The sequence below is a fragment of the Patagioenas fasciata genome, chromosome 1 (genome assembly GCF_037038585.1).
Source record: "Patagioenas fasciata isolate bPatFas1 chromosome 1, bPatFas1.hap1, whole genome shotgun sequence".
Lineage (NCBI taxonomy): Eukaryota > Metazoa > Chordata > Aves > Columbiformes > Columbidae > Patagioenas > Patagioenas fasciata.
In genome coordinates, this window is record NC_092520.1 from 179,527,305 (window position 1) to 179,545,586 (window position 18,282).

The 18,282-nt window shown below is 39.5% G+C and overlaps 1 protein-coding gene across 3 annotated transcripts in view; it reads right to left on the bottom strand.

The window, feature by feature from the left end:
* SRGAP1 (SLIT-ROBO Rho GTPase activating protein 1) overlaps positions 1–18,282 on the bottom strand; it is a 146,036-nt gene that overhangs the window by 39,238 nt on the left and 88,516 nt on the right. For all 3 annotated transcript variants that reach the window (XM_065829254.2, XM_065829255.2, XM_071802619.1), the window contains exons 5-10: positions 11,096–11,278; positions 10,579–10,707; positions 3,533–3,754; positions 2,667–2,768; positions 797–994; positions 593–677 (exon numbers count right to left, since the gene is read on the bottom strand). In XM_065829254.2, the coding sequence (XP_065685326.2) occupies positions 593–677; positions 797–994; positions 2,667–2,768; positions 3,533–3,754; positions 10,579–10,707; positions 11,096–11,278 (919 nt within the window). The remainder of the gene's footprint in view (positions 1–592; positions 678–796; positions 995–2,666; positions 2,769–3,532; positions 3,755–10,578; positions 10,708–11,095; positions 11,279–18,282) is intronic.

Here is an 18,282-nt window from a genome sequence, read left to right on the forward strand (position 1 = left end):
GTCTGTAACACTCTGTGGACACTCCTCAAGGTTTGCAGTGTGATTTTCCTTTTCCCTTTGGTCCATGAGGAAGTGCCTGCTGGGACAGCTGGTGAGAGGTGGGATGGAACTGTGCATAGTGCCTGATTCATGACTGCCCTCATTCAGCTTTACTTAATTGTAAGAGACAATTTTCTATGCTTAAAAAAATATCACTCTCCCCCAACTCTTAAAAAAAACCAAACAACCCAAGTCAACAGAAATCATTGGGAAGCAGAAACAGTGCATTTGTCACTGCTCTTAAATCACCCTGCACTGGCTGTGTCAGCTCTGCTTTCACACACAGGATTTTTCATTCAACAGTTCCATTTCCAAATATAGTCACTTGTCTGAATGCCTGCATAGTGGAAGTAAATACCTACTGAAGAAATAAAATCAATGTATAATGTGTAGTCTTATCACCACACCAAAACTATGACTGGTAAAAATCAAATCTATGCTTACTGGACAATTAAGCTTTAAGTTTCGTAATTTTTTCCTGCATACTGCTGGCATTTCAGCAGATTAATTGTACAGTCTGGAATCCCTTTGCAGTTTATTGTCTGATCTTTACCTTCTCCAAGTGTCCTCTGCAGCAAGTCATGTTTTGCTTGAAGTTTTGTGATGAGATTACTACCTTCCAGATATTCTCTGAATTTCTGTAGAGATGCAGATCAATCTATTACTATTTATGGCATATAAATTCCAGGAACTTCTGCATGATGTTTACTTCACATGTTTGGTCTGTATCACATGAATGAGGAAGCAACTGACATACCATGAAATAGAATTGCTCCGTTTCCTGCTGGTTGGCTCTTCTTTTTGCAATGCTGGGCTTACTCAGGTATGTCTCAGAGACTGTTGACTTCACAGACTCCGTTGAGCGACTGTGCTGGAAACACTCTGACACATCATAGTCTTCAATGGTGACCATATCTTGTATTGTCTGCAGGGTAGCCTCTGTTGTTTTCTTAACCTGGAGTTAAAAAGCATGATTTACCAAATGGGAAGATAAATACATACCAGAACAGCATAGAAGGGAAGCTCATTACTCAAAATGATTCTCTGGCACACTTCCCAAAACAAACTCATGTGCGAATGTGACAAATTCAATGTACTATAACATATCTGTGTAACAAAAGGATGCCATTAATAGGTTTCCTATCTAGTGCTTTACTATGGTACAATCCACAAACATGGATGCACTCTTGCGTCGACTGTATAGCTCTCTCCAGCATTTGTTTCCTGCAATCAGAATCAAAATGTGACACAATTTGATTATTGTCCCTAACCTGGGGCAACAGGCAATAGAGATGATACACTGCTCTGAAGGGTCAACTCTCCCACGTGCGGTCAACGAATTAGACTGAATGTGTACAAGGATGTGGCTGGCAGGACAACATGTTCTTCCAAGATAAAAATCTGTGACACTGTTCTGTGGACTGCTGCGGTGAGGAGCACAGTGATATTCACACTGCAGAAGGGGAATGCGGTGGAGGAGAGGGCTGGAGAATGAACAATTTACACCAGCCCCACAGCACTTCCTGGGAGCTATGAAGCACCATTGCCCACAGTGTAAACCCAGCATGGAGGCCATGGAACAGGGGATGCAGCGTTTCCACAGTGCAATCGAGAAACTGGTAGGATTCACAAGGACGCGATTTACCTCCCAGTTCTGATTTGGAAGAGTCTCTGGTACAGGTAACTTAACCGAATCATGCACACTTCTACACACATCTCTGGTGTAGGCAAATATCCTTCTTTTGCCTGCCAATGTGATTTCTCCCCCTATCCCCTTGCACTTCACTTCACCGAAAGAAACAATCTTTCTCCTTCCTTTTGTCTTTGTTACCTTAAGACAGTTTCTGAAGTCAAGTGAGTTTTTTTAAAGACTAGTGTACATGTCTCACGGACATTAATACTTTGTTCTAGGCATTTAGCACATAACACAGAAAGAAAAAACAGAATCCTGAAAATTTATCAAAAAAGTACACCAAGAAAATGAATTATCTCTATGTTTTAATTTAGAAACAGATTCTCATTTGAACTGAGGACCTTTAACACTGCCTTAAATTGGACAGAAGTGCAATTTTTACCCACTGGGACACCTCTCTCCGCTGCCAGAACCGGGGAAAGAAAACAGCATGGTTTTTCTGTATTTTACAAAAAAATGCATTTTATTTTACTAGGCGAGCTACTCCCATCACAGGCACTCAGTATCCATGTTTCTAAATAGCTGTAGCTGAGAGCATAAGAGATTTTGACTCAGCTACCACAAAAGACAGTCCAAATTCCTTTGTACTTCAGAAGTAGCAATTTGGAGACTGGACAGAGCGTGGTCACAGAAGACAATAACTGTTCTCAGTGGCTTTCTGCCACAAGACATTAAAAATAAATCTCTAACAAGTTTCCACTGAAGCATCTGCAAAACACAGAACCCAGTAATGTAACACACGGAGAGGTAAAAGATGAAGTTTCCAGACCTCTGTAAAGCAGACAAGCATATTTGTCAGTGCTTGATTTTTAAAATTAAAACAGCTCATGCAGATTGAAGCCATTTCAGGGTCATTTACACGCTTTTGATAAAGCAGAAAACACTGCACCTTCCTGAAAACAGTGTTCAATAGACACATGGACACGGATCTTACCTCCTCATTTTCAATTTTAAGGGTGGCCAATCGTGACTGCAGTTGCTGATAGCGAAGCATAAGCTCTGCTTGCACAGGTTGCTGGGCAGTGACCTGACAAACCTAACAAAGAATCAAAAAGAGCTGTAAGACGCAAGGAAAAAAACCCAGTCAATAGTCTTTGGTTGCTTTCATTAAAGCTAGGTGAATTGCTATCAAAGTCATAAAACCTTAATAAAACAGACAATCAAATGTGTCCATCTAAATGTGAAGTATTTATGTATTACAAGGTGTGGAACTACCTTCCACATCTTCTGACTACAGAGCACAGCCTTGTTTTAATGCTGCTTTGCGTTGCTTCTCTGTCACACAGAAATGCAAACCCTGGAGTTTCCTTCAGACAAGGATGAACACAGGCAACTCTGCATTTTGCTTTCCTATTGGCCTTTGGTGTGGTAGAACAGGGCACAGCTGGGCTATCCTCTACGTTTGAAATCTTCAGATGATAAAGTGGGGGAGGAAGAAAGGGAAAAGGCGACATTTCAGGGTGTGTAAATTGGAGCAGTGCCGCACCCACAAGCTCTGTTATGGATGAGGCAGGTAGTCAAGCCATAGGGCCACTACTTACACGGGTGCTGGGCTGAGCACAGGCTGGCCATCAAATTTGCAGCAATGTCGTTATGAGTAATACAGAATATAATAACACGCAACAGTTTTTACTTGAGAACTCTGAAGAAGCTCAGAACAGCACTGCCAGTTTTGCAAAGTGTTATTGCCGATCCACTTGCTTTTGGGTAGATTTTACCAAACTCTTTGTAAAAGGGGATACATTCTCTATCTTGGGATACATAAATAGTCACCATGGGGATACTTGTGAGTATACAGACCTCGTCACCCATATGAGACTGAAACTCAAATTTCATTGGTGGACAAAAAGCAGTAGGGTACATTTCCATGAATCTCTGCTTGTCACTTCGTGGCTCCAAGCTGTCAACTGCATTTTCAATGATGTCTAAGCCTTCATGCCTGGAAGTTTCAAGGTTATATTCTGCAGAAAGGTATGTTCTTAGGGCTCTGTTCAGACTAGCGTGGTATCCAAGATCGCAACACTAAAAACACATTAAAGGGAAAATCAAACAAATTAAAAAGGAGGAACACCATTCCAATATCCCAAGCCACAAATTATCAATAAATTTTTCTGTCCTGAAATTCTTCTATCTTTGAAGTATTTTACAAAATATCTTCTAAATTAAAATATATTACTGGGGTCAAGACAGTAAGTATTTACTATCCTCAGTCTATTGCAAAGATTAAAGGATAGTTTTAGAAAAGTGATAGAGTGTAGAAGTATGGCAATATGTTTGCATTTATTTATCCGATACAGACGTGCAGTTACTGTACTTACATAGAAGAGGCCCAGGACTCCACAAACACGTGGGCTTTTCAGTATCTGTTGTCATGTGTAAGCCTTGGATCATTCATTTAAACCCAGGCTGATGTAACTACCATCTAAACCAATAGCAGCACCAAACTGAAAAGGAAGCAATTCCTGCCCACCATGTCTGTGTCCAAACAAAAACCCTCACAACTGCCTCTAGCATTAGTGACCCATCTAAGATGATTTTGATGCAATAAGAATGGTTTAACATCCTTTCCCTTGACAGTGAAAACGTATTTACTGTAAACATCTTATTTCCCATGCTCAGACAGAGCCAGCAATGTACATCATGTTACTAAATGCAGAAAGTCATAATTTAGGTCCTTTTTTCTGGGGGTGAGAATAACACTGGAACGTAATTGAAACCTAATTGGTAGAACATAAAGCTGTGTTTGTTCTTGAATTTTAAACATCCTCAGTTTGCATTATTCATGACTGGTTAATATTTTAGAGGAACAGCTGAATATATTTTTTAAAATGTCACAGCGGTAGCATATCAAGTGCTGTTTCCTTAATTTTTTCCCCACATTAACACAGTAAACAATAATCCCAGCTTCTGCTCAGCAAGCTTCCAGGTAATGGCGGATGTAAGGCAAATCCCTCTGTCACCCCAGCGGTGGCACATCAGTCTGCTAACAGCTACATACAAAGCAATGTTCTTTATTCAAACAGGAGAGATTTGTCTTGGCCAGAGAACATGCAGCTGCAGGGCATCCCTCAGGCTCCAGCCACCCATCCTGGTGCCCACCCGCAGTTTAAAATCATCCTTCCCTGCAGGACTTGCAAGTGAAGAGATGCAGTTGGGTAAAGAAGCAATTTGAATTCAGTTCACTGTAGACTATGTTTATGTGCATACTGCCAGCTCTTACAAACCCTTACAACTCCTGGGATCATGTTCCCCTCCAATTCCTCTTACTTATTTGAAAACAGAAAGAAAAAGAGAGATAGACAGATACATGCACACACTGTGTGCAAAGGAGTTTTCAACCTATTTACCATATCTAAACCTGTGTGTAGAAGAGAAAGGAGCCCCTCATATCTTGCCTTACGTGCACTAATGACTGGTGATCAAACTGCTCCCTGAGATCTGACAACAGAGGGCTGTTTTATTCACAGCAGAACTTCCAGAAAGACTAAGATTTCAGTCGTAGCAAGTACTGTGGGTAGTTACTGCAGGTGGGACAGTGACTGCCCAAAACTCGGTTCTTGAACCATTTAAAGAAAATGGAAAAAAGATGTCATGTTCAATCAAACACACATAGGTTAACCTCTCTCTTTTGCATTTATAGAATGGAAATTTGTGTTACACTTACTAAAACAGCCACTCAGCTTTTATACTAAAGCACATCCATATTTCAAAGACCTCCAGCCTAAAAAATACTGTTTCTAAAAGGAAAACTCTCTTGGTGTTTTTCTCTTGTTCTGTGTCAAATCAGATCTCATATTTAATTCACTATCTTGGATGAAAAAGACAGACTAAAAGTGCTGATAAGAAAGTGGATCAGGACAGCTGTTTTATTTCATGTGCATTAGTTTCAGAGAGACCGCATGGAAGATTAAACTGAGAGGAAATTAGAAACAGAGGGCAATGCCAGGTTTAGCATGGCCAGATTTCCATGTGTTACAAAACTACAGGCATCTAGAGACTGAATTTTGGCTCTAGAAGATTAGTCTGAGTAGCAAAAGAAAGTTTATTCATTTACAATTAGAGACGTATGGGTTTCTGATGCAGCTTTTTGCAAGTTGGAATACAAGGTTGCAGCCTTTATGCTGTGACAGTACCAAGAACTTTATTATTTAACCCTTAATCTACTCAGTAGCTGTCACCTGCCCACGAATGGAAGTCATGGTCACCTTCTGCAGGTGACGACTGCTGAACAGGGTGACAAATACGGCCTCTCAGCCATGAACAAGGGTTCCTCAAGCGAAGCAGAATATCCTGCCAGACTCAGGCATTTTCTTGCGATGACAGCACAGCAAGCAGGAACCAAAGCCAGATCCTGAACTAACGCCTTATCACCACTGGCCCTTTGAATGGAATTCAAAATGCCTGAATTTGGAATTTTGCTTTAACTATTTAAGTAAGAATAGGTATGAGTAAAGTTATTTTTATAAAAGCAAAAACAAGCATTCATTAGACATCACAGCTCTTACTTCTGCCAGACTACAGTCCACTTTCTCCAAAATTTGGAGACAAAGATGATTTTAACTGGAGAATGGCTCTGTCACAATATCAACTCATGGCTACTCAGAAAGAAGAGTACTGCTTTAATTTGCTAGTGCTAGTGATACTTTAGAAAGAGAGTTGTCTGTAATGGAGATGGCAGTTTAGGTGTTTGTTCGTTACTAAGACTAAAAATTTAATGAATTGCCGATTAACTGCTGCCCCCATCACATCCTGTCTGATCAGGCTTGGGAAAAAACATGACTAACCTTTGTGGTGTTGCAAAAAAGTACATTCATGTGCAAATACATACACACATGTGCCTGTATACAAGACTTTCAGGAAAAATCTGTGGCTTGGAGAAGGATTTGAAAAGTTCAAGCAAGAAACCCGTCAGCCAAAATAAATATGAATCTTTAAGGTTCACTCATCAGCACACCACAGCTACAGCTGGATGGCTAATGAAATTTGCTATCAATCTGTGGGCCAGAGAGATGAGACCTCAGTTGGTGCAACAAGATACGAAGATGAGAAATGAGAAAATGAAATCATAGATTACAAGTTTTATTGCATTTCTGGATTCATAAAGACTTTTGGTTGGGCAAAGTGGAGGGAGATGAGTGATGCATTTGGGATATGTGTGAGAAATTAATTTTGTAATTTGCATTCTACTCTTATCTGGAATTAAATCTGAAGCAGTCTCAAGAGCATTTACTGTCTTTATTGCACCCCAGAGCATATTTAGGCTTGAACAAAATAAACTGCAGCGCTTAGCACGGAGCTTCAATCAAACAGCCGAACTACTTTTCATTTCATTTCAGGAATAATAATAAAATTCTAATGCCAATAGAGAGGGAAATTAATAAAAAAAGTCTTAACCTCTGAATAAGTCACTTTCTAATCTTCCTGTTACACGGACATCAATATTCAAATCAAAGGGATCTGCCTGCACATACCATATTTATGAGAACTTATGTAACAAATACTGTGAGCTTCACACACTCTAGCCTAGTTTTAAACTTGGTTCTATGAATGATTAACAAAGAACCTTTACAGAATACATTAAGATAATAAGAGCTAAATGTTCCCTAACTTCCTAACCATCCAAAGCATTCAGGCTGCAATTAGAGATTCAGAATCTCCACTCTAAGAAAGACCAAGACATTAATATTTTATTTATTCCAGTAGCAGAACTACAGTCAAATTGTTTTGATCACTATTTCCTAGCATTTACTTTCAGATCATATGAGTGCACGGTAAGTCTGAAAAAAAGTCCCTGCATTCCTCTTATACCCAGATAAATCTAATAAACTCAATTACATGGAAATCTTCAAGTAAATGAGTAACAGTATGTGCCATATGGACAGATGTTGGTACTAACAGTCAGATTAGCAGAAGTCTGTACTCTGAAACCCACAATCTTAAAAAGAAATTTCTACATACGAGATAAAGCTTATTTTATTCAGCAAACCAAGTAGTCTTGACTACTTTTTACAAGACACAAATAAACAAAACTAATCCTGTCCTTTCCTTGAACTAGATCCTACTTATAATCAGCAGAGAAGAAATATTTAACAGAAAATTCAAATTCCTCTAGTACAGTATGCAGGGAACAGAAACAGTCTGTGCCTTTCAAATCCTGTTTGTCCCTCTACTTTTTTGCAAATGTTGGTCTCAATCCTCAGGTCTCTAAATGCATTAAAACATCCAGCTAAGATTCCAGTGATATCTTTATCTTGCTTTTACCACAAGAGCTGAAGATGAACAACAAATCATCATTTTAAGTCAGAAGCCCTGAGCTTTGTTGATGAAATGAGGGAGTTGAGCAGTTCAGACTGAGTTCAGCTGAGGAACTGCAATTTAGGATTTTCCACATGAGCTTCACAAATGCAAAATGCGGTAGAATCCAAATGAAAGAACTGTATTTTTTTGGTAAGAAAAAATTATATCCCACAAGCCTCCCCAATCTTGTTACCAAAAAAAAAGTATATATTGAACAGTTCGCTGCATTCCATCATGTATTTATCCCATTTTTATCGGACCTATTTTTTCAGTAACATAGGAAAACATTCAGTTTTATTCATGGGCAACAGCAACAGCTCAGGGAGTTCTATATTTCTTCCATGTTAACTGGAATTCAGACATAGAGAAGAAGTAGCCCCTTCTGTACAGGCAAGAGAGAGTTCAGGTAAGCACAGAAAGTCAGGCAGGCACATGGAGACAAAGGAGAGAGGGCAAAGAACGAAATGGCCACCGCTGCTCTGAAAATTCAGAACCGTACCATGACATTAATAGATTTACAAAATGAAACAGTCCGGATGGTTGCAACATATGGCCAGTGGGAAGCATGTCACACACTGCAATGATATAACCCCAAAATCTTGCCAAGACTCTTGCATTTACAAGAAGTGTTTCCTTTGTCAAGTAGTAAACACTCTGTCCAGATACCAATGCTTTCACAGCGTATTATGATTAAACACAAATGTCTGAAAGACACTTCATTTAAACAAGCTCACTATCGGATTAAATTGGCTCTGGAGCAAATTCTGATTGCACATGTTTACAGCCTGCTCTTACAAAACAGTGATGAAAAGGACAGTTAAGTTTTCCATTTAAATTCCTTAGGGAAGAGTCACTTCTAAGGCTATTTTGCCAAAAGAATGTTACTGTCTCCATTGGTCCACAGCTTGGAAAAGGCCACGCAAAGTAGGTATCATTTTCCTGCATTACTAAATATTGTAAAATGAGAGAGCTCTAGTCTTTATGGTTGTGTAAATATCTTTACAAACGCTAACTCCAAAGAGTTTGGTCTTTGCATATGTATGCACACAGACCTTCTCTTCCCCTTGCAACTCTGACTCTCAGTATTCAGAAAACATTCAGTAAAACGCATATATGAGGCTATTTTAGTCCATTCATCTCAAGAAGGCATTTTTCACCTTCTCTATCGAGCTTTGCTTCTCCAGACAGCAGAAATGAGAAACCTCTTGTCAAATGCAGCATTAATTTATCCTATATTAGAAACCAGAGCTCAGCTGGCTTATCTTTGTGATGAACATCCCACCAGAAACAACTGTATGTGAATGTTACTTACTATTGTAAATAACAAATGCTATTGTTGCAGTAGAAAGCATATTCAAATATCTAAGATTTCACATGGGCCACAGGGCCATGTCACTGACTTACTTAACACTGCATTACTAGTTAATGAATATTCTTGAACTTGTGTTTCCTGCCTCCAAATTTTCTCTATCAAACACGTGGTCAGCTTACAAAGCGAGTGGGACATGATAAGTGTGAGATGCTCTCTCCATATTATCTAAGAATGTCAATAATATAGGTTCTGGAGACCAAATGCTGGTACAAGTCAGTATCAGTGTAAAACCTCATTCTCCAGTGATATTCTCACAGGAATAACATAATGGAAATCAGTAAAAATGCTGTTCACAGTACAAAGTATGGGACTGACTGTGTCTGTTCTGCAAACTTCATGAAATTAGAATAAAAAGCAGTGTATATTTGATTCAATGACTCTTTAGTTTGGAGAAGAGGAGACTGAGGGGTGACCTTATTAATGTTTATAAATATATAAAGGGTGAGTGCCACGAGGATGGAGTCAGGCTCTTCTCAGTGGCAAACAATGACAGGACAAGGGGCAATGGGATCAAGCTGGAACACAAGAGGTTCCACTTAAATTTGAGAAAGAACTTCTTCTCAGTGAGGGTAACAGAGCACTGGAACAGGCTACCCAGGGAGGTTGTGGAGTCTCCTTCCCTGGAGACATTCAAAGCCCGCCTGGACACATTCCTGTGCGACCTCACCTAGGCGTTCCTGCTCCAGCAGGGGGATTGGACTAGATGATCTTTTGAGGTCCCTTCCAATCCCAAACATACTGTGATACTGTGAATGAAACTAAATGATTTTGAAGACACAGAGGAAATGCCTTCTTTTGAGTCAAGTACCGTTATTAGATGCCCACTTAAGAAGCTTACTTTGTAAAAAATATTTGTACCCCAGAAATCCTTTTATAGTGCAAAATGAAAATGCCCACCTTTTTTGTGTTATTTCTGTCACATTTTCTCTTGCCACATGGGGAGAAATCATAATGTTCTAACTTTGAAGGCACTTTATTTTGTGAAATACAAAGCTGAAGGGAAAATCTGCTGATTATACCATACAATATTATAAATTATAAGCATATTGTAGGCAACCCATAAGACTAATGTATTCCCTTTGAAAATGAAAAAAAAATATTCCTGAACAGAATAAACATGAAAACAAATGTGTTAATACAACAGAATAAACATGAAAACAAATGTGCCAATACTCACATCAATTAAATCCGAAAGGTCGTGGATGTAATACTTGAAAACAGAAGCATTGGTTGCTTCAAGGGTGAGCAGATATTCATTACGGGCCTTAATAGATTTCAGCTTGTTTTCGGAATATTTTGCTTGACGCTAGGAAAAAGATTGTATATTAATGTATTTGAATTACTTCTCTTCTGGTAGGCAGCAAAATGGTGACAATTCAAGCACACCTTCCTATTAACAAGAAAGAATCTTAGTTGCCAGCCTGTTATACATATATCAAACATAATACAAAGTGATAACTTCATATTTTCTTTCAAATATGACAAACCATATGGTAAGAATTATACTGGGAACAAAGTATTCCCCTCTCTGAACTGCAATTAAGTCAAGTTATTTATGACCCACTGCTAGTTTATTATGTGTACCTTGTTTAATTTTAACTCCCAGCTGGACTTCTCTGTCTAATATCACGCTAAAGAATGCCACAAATGCACCGAATTTACTTCAAATGAAGTTAAATAAAAGGACTATTTACTTTTTCCTTCATTTTTTCAATCTTTTTCACAGAGCTCCGCCTCTGGTGCCTTTCTTCTAGTCGAATATGAAAAACAGGGTCCCCTGACCTTCCAATTTGTTTTTCTTCTTGCTTCTCTGCCTCCTTCAGTTTGCTTTCTGCACTGATGCTCTCTGCATGATACATGTGGTATGTTTTCATCACCTGCAAAAGACAAGAAGAGTCAGGAGAAAATGAAAATACAAAGGTATCTACGAAAAATCACAGGGCCTTTGAGTTTGCTTATAAACATGGACCTTGAATAAGCTTCTTTGCCAACAGAGACGGAGCATTTTTCTTTTCTGATGTATTTTATACTATTCCAATAGGGACACTGTGAGCCTATTGGCCTTGCTGATACACCTGGCTTTCAATGAGGCCTTCAGATGATGTCCAAACTGCCAGCATTCACTTCAAAGAAACAGGTACTCATATATCTAAAATTCTAAATGTTCAGAATGCTTTACTAATCCCTATAAATAAAGAGAAAGGAGATGGAGTTGTAATACAAGCTTGTGAAATCATCTTTCATCCTGCCTCATTTCTGCTCAAAAGGGCCTTGTATCACAGAAACATTTTGGTAGGCAACAGGGCAACAAGCTACCAAATATTTCATTCAAAAGTTGTGTAGAAAATTTTGGGGGGATTTTTTTTTCATTGCTCCGATAGGAAAGAGCAAAATCCATCTTACTAAACTTCAGGATTCCTGTCTTTGAATGAAAGCATGAAATAATGAGCAATAAAACAATCTATGTCAGTGCCACATATATCTGATTTCATCAGGGCTGACTTCGTCAGTGAACAGCTCAGCTGTGGACACTGAATGTTTGAAAGCAGGACCCATTTAGCATGGAGGAAAGCAGAAGGAAGCAGAGGCAACGGGAAGGAAGCAGAAGCAACGGGAAGCTTTGGTCTGGGAGCACACCCCCCGCCAGCTGGACGGCTGTCCATGGCCTGGAAAGATGCAGCTCCCAACTGTGCAGCCAGCAGATCAGGTGTGACCTAAACCCGGATGAGAGCTGGAGAAGGACTCCCCTGATAAACAAGTTGTCAAGATGCTTTCCCCATAGCCCTCCAGGTAATACCATTATCTTCCCCTTACACAAATGCTGGTTCTTCAGACAAGAGGGCCTGGGCTGCCAGCCTGTAAATACATGCTGCACTGACCACAAAGAGGGAGAGGGGCTAGTTCAGCCCAGTCTTCCCTTTCTCCTTCAAACAAGAAAAGTCTCAGCTTGAGTGCTGTGAAGTGGGCAGCAAGCAACCACAAGCCACCCGCCTCTGCTGGGGAGGGCTGTCTGTGCCCATCTCCAGCACAGAAAGCACTTTTCACCTTTCCCAGCCTTTTTTTTTCCCTTTTTTTTTTTTTTTTTGTTGTCTTAAGTTTCAAGCAAGGAACAAAGCATGAAGGCATCCTTGGGTGGATGGAGGCCTCCTCTCTTCTTCACAGGATGCCAAAGTGCTCTCTGCAGCAGATGTTATCTTTGGGTCGAGGCCATGCAAGCCACTCACATCTCCTCAAAGGACACAGCCAGGGAGGAATCAAACAGGCTGTTCCTCCCTCAGTAAAGCTTTGTGTGACCCATGGAGGGGACAGACTAGTTTGGGGATCTGCCATGTTCCCTAGGGAGAAGAGTCCTTTTTGTAACTGAGTAGTTAGGTCAGCCTAAGGAGCATCTATTGAGTGACAACATTGGGGATGCTAAAGCTAAATAGTGCAAATTTGCTGCAGTGTGGATAAACAAAACCCAACTGCATGCCATGTCAGGTGATGGCTGAACAGATGCATATTTAAAGTCTTATGCGACAGAAATAAGGAAGCTTTCAGAGAGAGCTGAATTTTTGCATAACCATGTATATTACACATATGTTATACACCTTAACTATGCATGTCACTGTTTTATACTGATGGCATGCTGTTGATACAACTGGAATAGTGTTGATATTAACAACGAAACAGGCAACACTTCACTAGCTTCCTGTAGTAACATAAAACAGTCGGAGGCACCCATCAAGAACAGTGGCCCTTTTTTTTATTTTTAAAAACATGTTTACAGCTCTCTGCTGGAAAAATCTAAACTGCCCAAAGCAGGGCTTAGTGTTATTCCTGCTGTTGTCATTTTATAGCACAGTCACGTTCCAAGGCCTGACCAGAGCAGAGCAGAGCTCCTTGTCCCAGCACTGCCCACACCTGCTGGGAACAGCCGCTGCCCCAGCAGCTCAGTGTCTACATGGATGAAGCAAAACCCAAAGATGAACAAAGCCGGTCTGGGAAAAGGCAAGCCTGCAGAGCCAAGATCTGCACAGTTCCCAGCTTAACCAAGCAGCAGGTTCAGCCCCTGTACCCTGCCTTGTTACTAAAGGCATTCCTAAAGTTGTCAATAATCTGTGCCCAGGCAGTCTAACTCACACAGCCACATGTAAAGAATTACTACAAAGAGAAGTAATGAGCTTCTTAAAGAAACGATTTATAAAACAAACCAGAGAAGCACAGAAAGTGTTATGGCTCTATTAAAAATGACGGGAAAAATGAAATGAAAACCAAGGTGGTGCTCTTCTCTCATGGTCTTTTTACTCAATTTTTGAGTGCTTCTTTACAGAAGCCTACAGGTGTTTGCTTTTGTTTATTATTTTTTGTCCTGTGTCAGCTGCACAGACTTTTTAATTGGTGGGACAAGGCTAACTCACTTGTCTTTCCACCTAAGAAAGTTAGTTTCTTTTGTACTCTCACAGTTTTTCTGCCTGCAGAGGTGACAATAATAATACCTCAGAGATTCCTAACAGCACATCTCAAAGCATCTGACTGAAGTGGTGAAGCAAGGATTTGTTCTGCTTGACAAGAGCAATAAGCACTGAAGTTTCTGAAGCATTTTTTCCGAGTGCCATGTAGACCAGAGGACTGGACGTAAATGTCTTTCTGCAGTGGCTGTGACGTTCCAGCTTGCCTTCTTGTTGAGTGAAGGAGCAGAAGTGCATCACCACCAGCTCTCACCACGAGGCTCAGACACCCCCATGCTGACTCCTCTAACCTTCCATCCCCGAAGAGGACTTCTTCCTCTCACTGCCTGCTTACAGCACATGCTGCCAAATCCGGAGTGTCTCACTCTACACTGACTGAAAGTCAAGTTTTGTGTGAGAACTACATGGAATTCATCGTCTCTATGGGGAATCAAAATGTCTAAAGTCCATGTTCTCACAACAATCCCTGCACAAGTTCTTGGTACAAATTATTCCTAAGATAACTCCATTTGAAAAAGAAGCCCTCCCTTTGGCAGTATTCACAAGGCTGAAAAACAGTCAAAGTCTGTCTTACCCAAGCCACACAGGCTTAGAAATCAATACAGACTATGCATAGAGTGGTGATCAGCCCATGCATTCGACTCCTGTTCAGCTGATGTTGATAGTACTGCTTATCTCATGCACTAGTGACATCATTACTTTGCAGGCCTCTGGGGAAAGCTGACAGCTCCAGCCTTTTTCATGATTTGTAAATGTTTTTTAAGAGCTGATATTGCAGCAGCTAAGCTTAACTTGAGAAAGCATTAGACAGACACATGGAAAATAAATGGGAACAAGCTAGAGAGTGGCTTCCAAGTATTTCAGTGCATACTTCTTAAATTAGCTTAGAATTTGCATGCTAAGTTGTATATTTGACTCTTTTCCTTACATAATACCATCTTTTATCCCTGGAGTTTTCAAAAGACTGTTAGATACTGTAAAATGCAGTAAACAGCTTGCCTAATTCTTGTAAATAGACTTACTGTATGAAGAGTTCTGAGATCCACAGATCTCCAACCTGTGAATACCTAACAGATCCATAGATCTGAAATTCAAATGACAAATAATTGGATGAAACAATACTGCTTCTGCAATACTGCTTCTGAAATGCCCACCAAACTGTTGAACTGACAGACTACCCGGTGAGAGTATCTATCACCGAACTGACTTTAATTAGTCCCCAAAGTGCTTATTGATCAGCCATCAAGTATGCACTGAAAAGAGAAAGCAAGGTCATAATTTTGCAGATGCTGAACTGTCATCATGACATATGCTGCAATTCTCCACTGTAGTGAACAAGCATTGTTAAATACATACTAGTCCTTTCCTAAAATTACATAGTGAGTTTATCTCTGATTAATTTAGCAGGTTTATTCTGAAGATCCAGTGATGTAAAATATGTATTTCTGTCAGATAACTAAGTCAGACTACAAGGAGATGAAAAAGATTATGCTACCCAAACTCTCCCACTTGTAGGTGACAAACTGTTCACTTAGTGATACAAAGTGATCTTGTTTTGTGTGCCAAATTTTCAGCATCATTCGTAAGACCTCAGCTTAGGGCAGAAGATACCACTTATTACAGGAAAGGGCACATTAGAGTTAACCTTTAGATAATTATTTTATTTAAACGCACAATTGTTATCCGGGCAAATCCATCAACAAGACAGTAATTAGTGTTGGGCTACAAGAGGAAAACATTCCCATAGCAAGGCCCTGGTTTTTCTTTTCTACATGCATACTTCTTTTGTAGAAAGCTTCTTAACTCAATGTACTAGGACTGAATGCTACAGAGTTAAAATATATTGGAATTACCATGTGTTACCATATGCTTGATTTTTATAATAAAACTGCATAATTAAGAGCTTTCTTATAGCGGTTCTCAGGGAACAGGCATTTAAGGGAACAGTAGTTCATCCCTGTTGCAATTACTGTGTTTGAATTCTTTCAGAATTGTCTCTGCTAAGTCATGAGTTCTTATCGGAAGGTGGAGCAGCAAGGGATTCATTAAATCAGGTTAGCTAGCACTTTCCCCAAGAAATAAGTAAAATCTTAAGCCAATTTTACCACACCAGTGGCCTCCAGCAGTTAAATAGGCTCAGTATTAGCTGTTTTCAGCATCCTGTTCACTTCCAAGCCAATTCTCTCATGTGGTTCCAGGAACTGTCACTGATATATTACTACCAATACAGAGTTACTGATTTCACCTTCTCAGATCTCTGGTCTGCTATAGGAAATTTGACTTAACTGTTCTATATTGAATCCAGATTCTGTGTTATTTCAACAAAGAAAAAAAAGAAAATCTGGCAGCAACTATCTTGAGAAATTAAAGAGCCAAGATTTTTAAAGAGTAAGATAAAGCAATGGAAAATAAAAGTGGCACAGCAGCCCTGTCCTATTTAATATTAAATTGTTTGCTTTGGACTGTCTCTACTTTTTCCATCTTCTGAAAGCCTTAACATTTGTGTTGCTTGTGAGAAGTGTGATGCCAGTAGGAGTAATTTAGAAATCCAAGTGAAGATGTGTTTTTATGATGCACATCACTTTCCTCCACCATTAGTCCTCATTCTTACTTACCAGAACAGCTGTATATTTTTAGCAACTTTGTCAGCTCACTGATCTCCCCCCTCAATGCCTTTGAGATCTTTTATGAATATGCCCTCACTCATAAATAAATCCAGTGAAGACCCCACTCCATTGCAAGAAAAGGCTCTGCCTACCTTCTGTTTCCTACTGTTCCAAATCACTCAGACATTACTGTCATATTCCAGTATTTGATCTAATAATACAAGATACTTTAGCTTTCCAGAAAAACAGAAGAAGAGTTTGAGTGGGGACATCTCTCTGTTGCAAAGATGATCTATTGTAAAATCAATAATCTGCTGCCTCTTAAAATCAACATGTAAGAAGGTTTCTAAATCTCTCAGTTCAGAAAAAACACCAACCAAAACCTCCCACAGCTTTCAGTTTGACCTGTAATTGTCAGGAAATAACCTCCTCTCAGTGACCCCAAACAACCAACTGGGTTCCTCTTTCCCTATCCCCACTCACTCAGAATTTACGCCTTGCTCTAGTTTCAACAGTTTATATCCTTAGGTAAAATGTGGGACTGATTACTAGTCTACATCGGCTGAAAATGTACCAGGGAGAGGAGTAAGAGAGGAATGCAGCAGCTGGGATGCTACGGACCTGGCAATGCTGAGTGGCTGGCACAGTCAGGGAGAAGCCAGGCATAATTAAAAGTACTCGCCACTCATAATTTCATGAACTTGCAAAGGTACAGACTGCAGCTCAGCTATTCAATTGTTTTTAGCATGATGTTTTGAGTCATAATTTAAGAAACAGTGCATAAAATACTGAGAAATGAAACTGCAGAGTCTTAAAAATGCATTTCACTAGTCATGTGAGTAACATGTAGAAAACACAGGAATATGTAATGTGATGTGTAAGAAAACCTTCTCTATGCAAAAGAGTTGGGAAATGAAGAAGTAGTGTCCCTTAAAAAATTCTGATTCTTCCAGGAAAACAAGCCTGGTTTGCTCACAGGTTCTTAAAACATCTTCTGAAGCCTCAGTTCACCTACTTCTGTTCTTATTTTTTCGACAATCCTGTACATGATGTCTAATTTTAATGAGGATGGCACAAGTCAAAGTCGACACAAGCTAAGCTACTCCCAGAGAGTAAATGAAGATCTATGGTACAAATTTCCTATTTCAAAATTATTCCTAGTAATGAAAACAGGAAAATGAATTAATTATATCAAGTGTAAGCAAGGAGAAACGTCTATTATTAGTGTAGATTTTTAAAGAACAGTAGATACTTAATACTCCACAGTGTTTGGTTTTTGGTTTTTTTGTGGGTTTTTTTTGACATTTCATTACAGTTCTGAGCTTTTTCACATTAAATAAGCAGCCAAAATGCTTCCTAGTTTATCTCTCTCAAAAGGCAGAAGTTCAAGCTTTTGCAAGTTAAAAATATCTTTGAGCAGAAATTTAATTGAAAATCTTCCATAACCCGCTCTTAGTGGAAGGTAGCATGTCTCTTCAATTCCTCAGTGATTTCTTATTTTCTTCTCTTTAGAACAGTTTCTTCTTTGCAAAGTCTCTGGCACTGCTTATCGACCTGTTTGATCTAAAAAACATCAAAACAAATGCACACAACTCCCTAGCTATAGCAGGTCTTAGATCTGGCCCTATGAACAGGTTAAAAAGGATCTTCTGAGGCAGAAGTACAAAAATGGATTTTCAGACTCATGATACAGCACTGTCACTTGAAGAAAAGCCAGTTGTTACTCTGATACTTATTAGGCTATGTTAGAACTCATCCATTAAAAATACTCAGACCAACTTCACAGCAATTCTTTTAAACATCCCATTTATTCTGGATCATTCT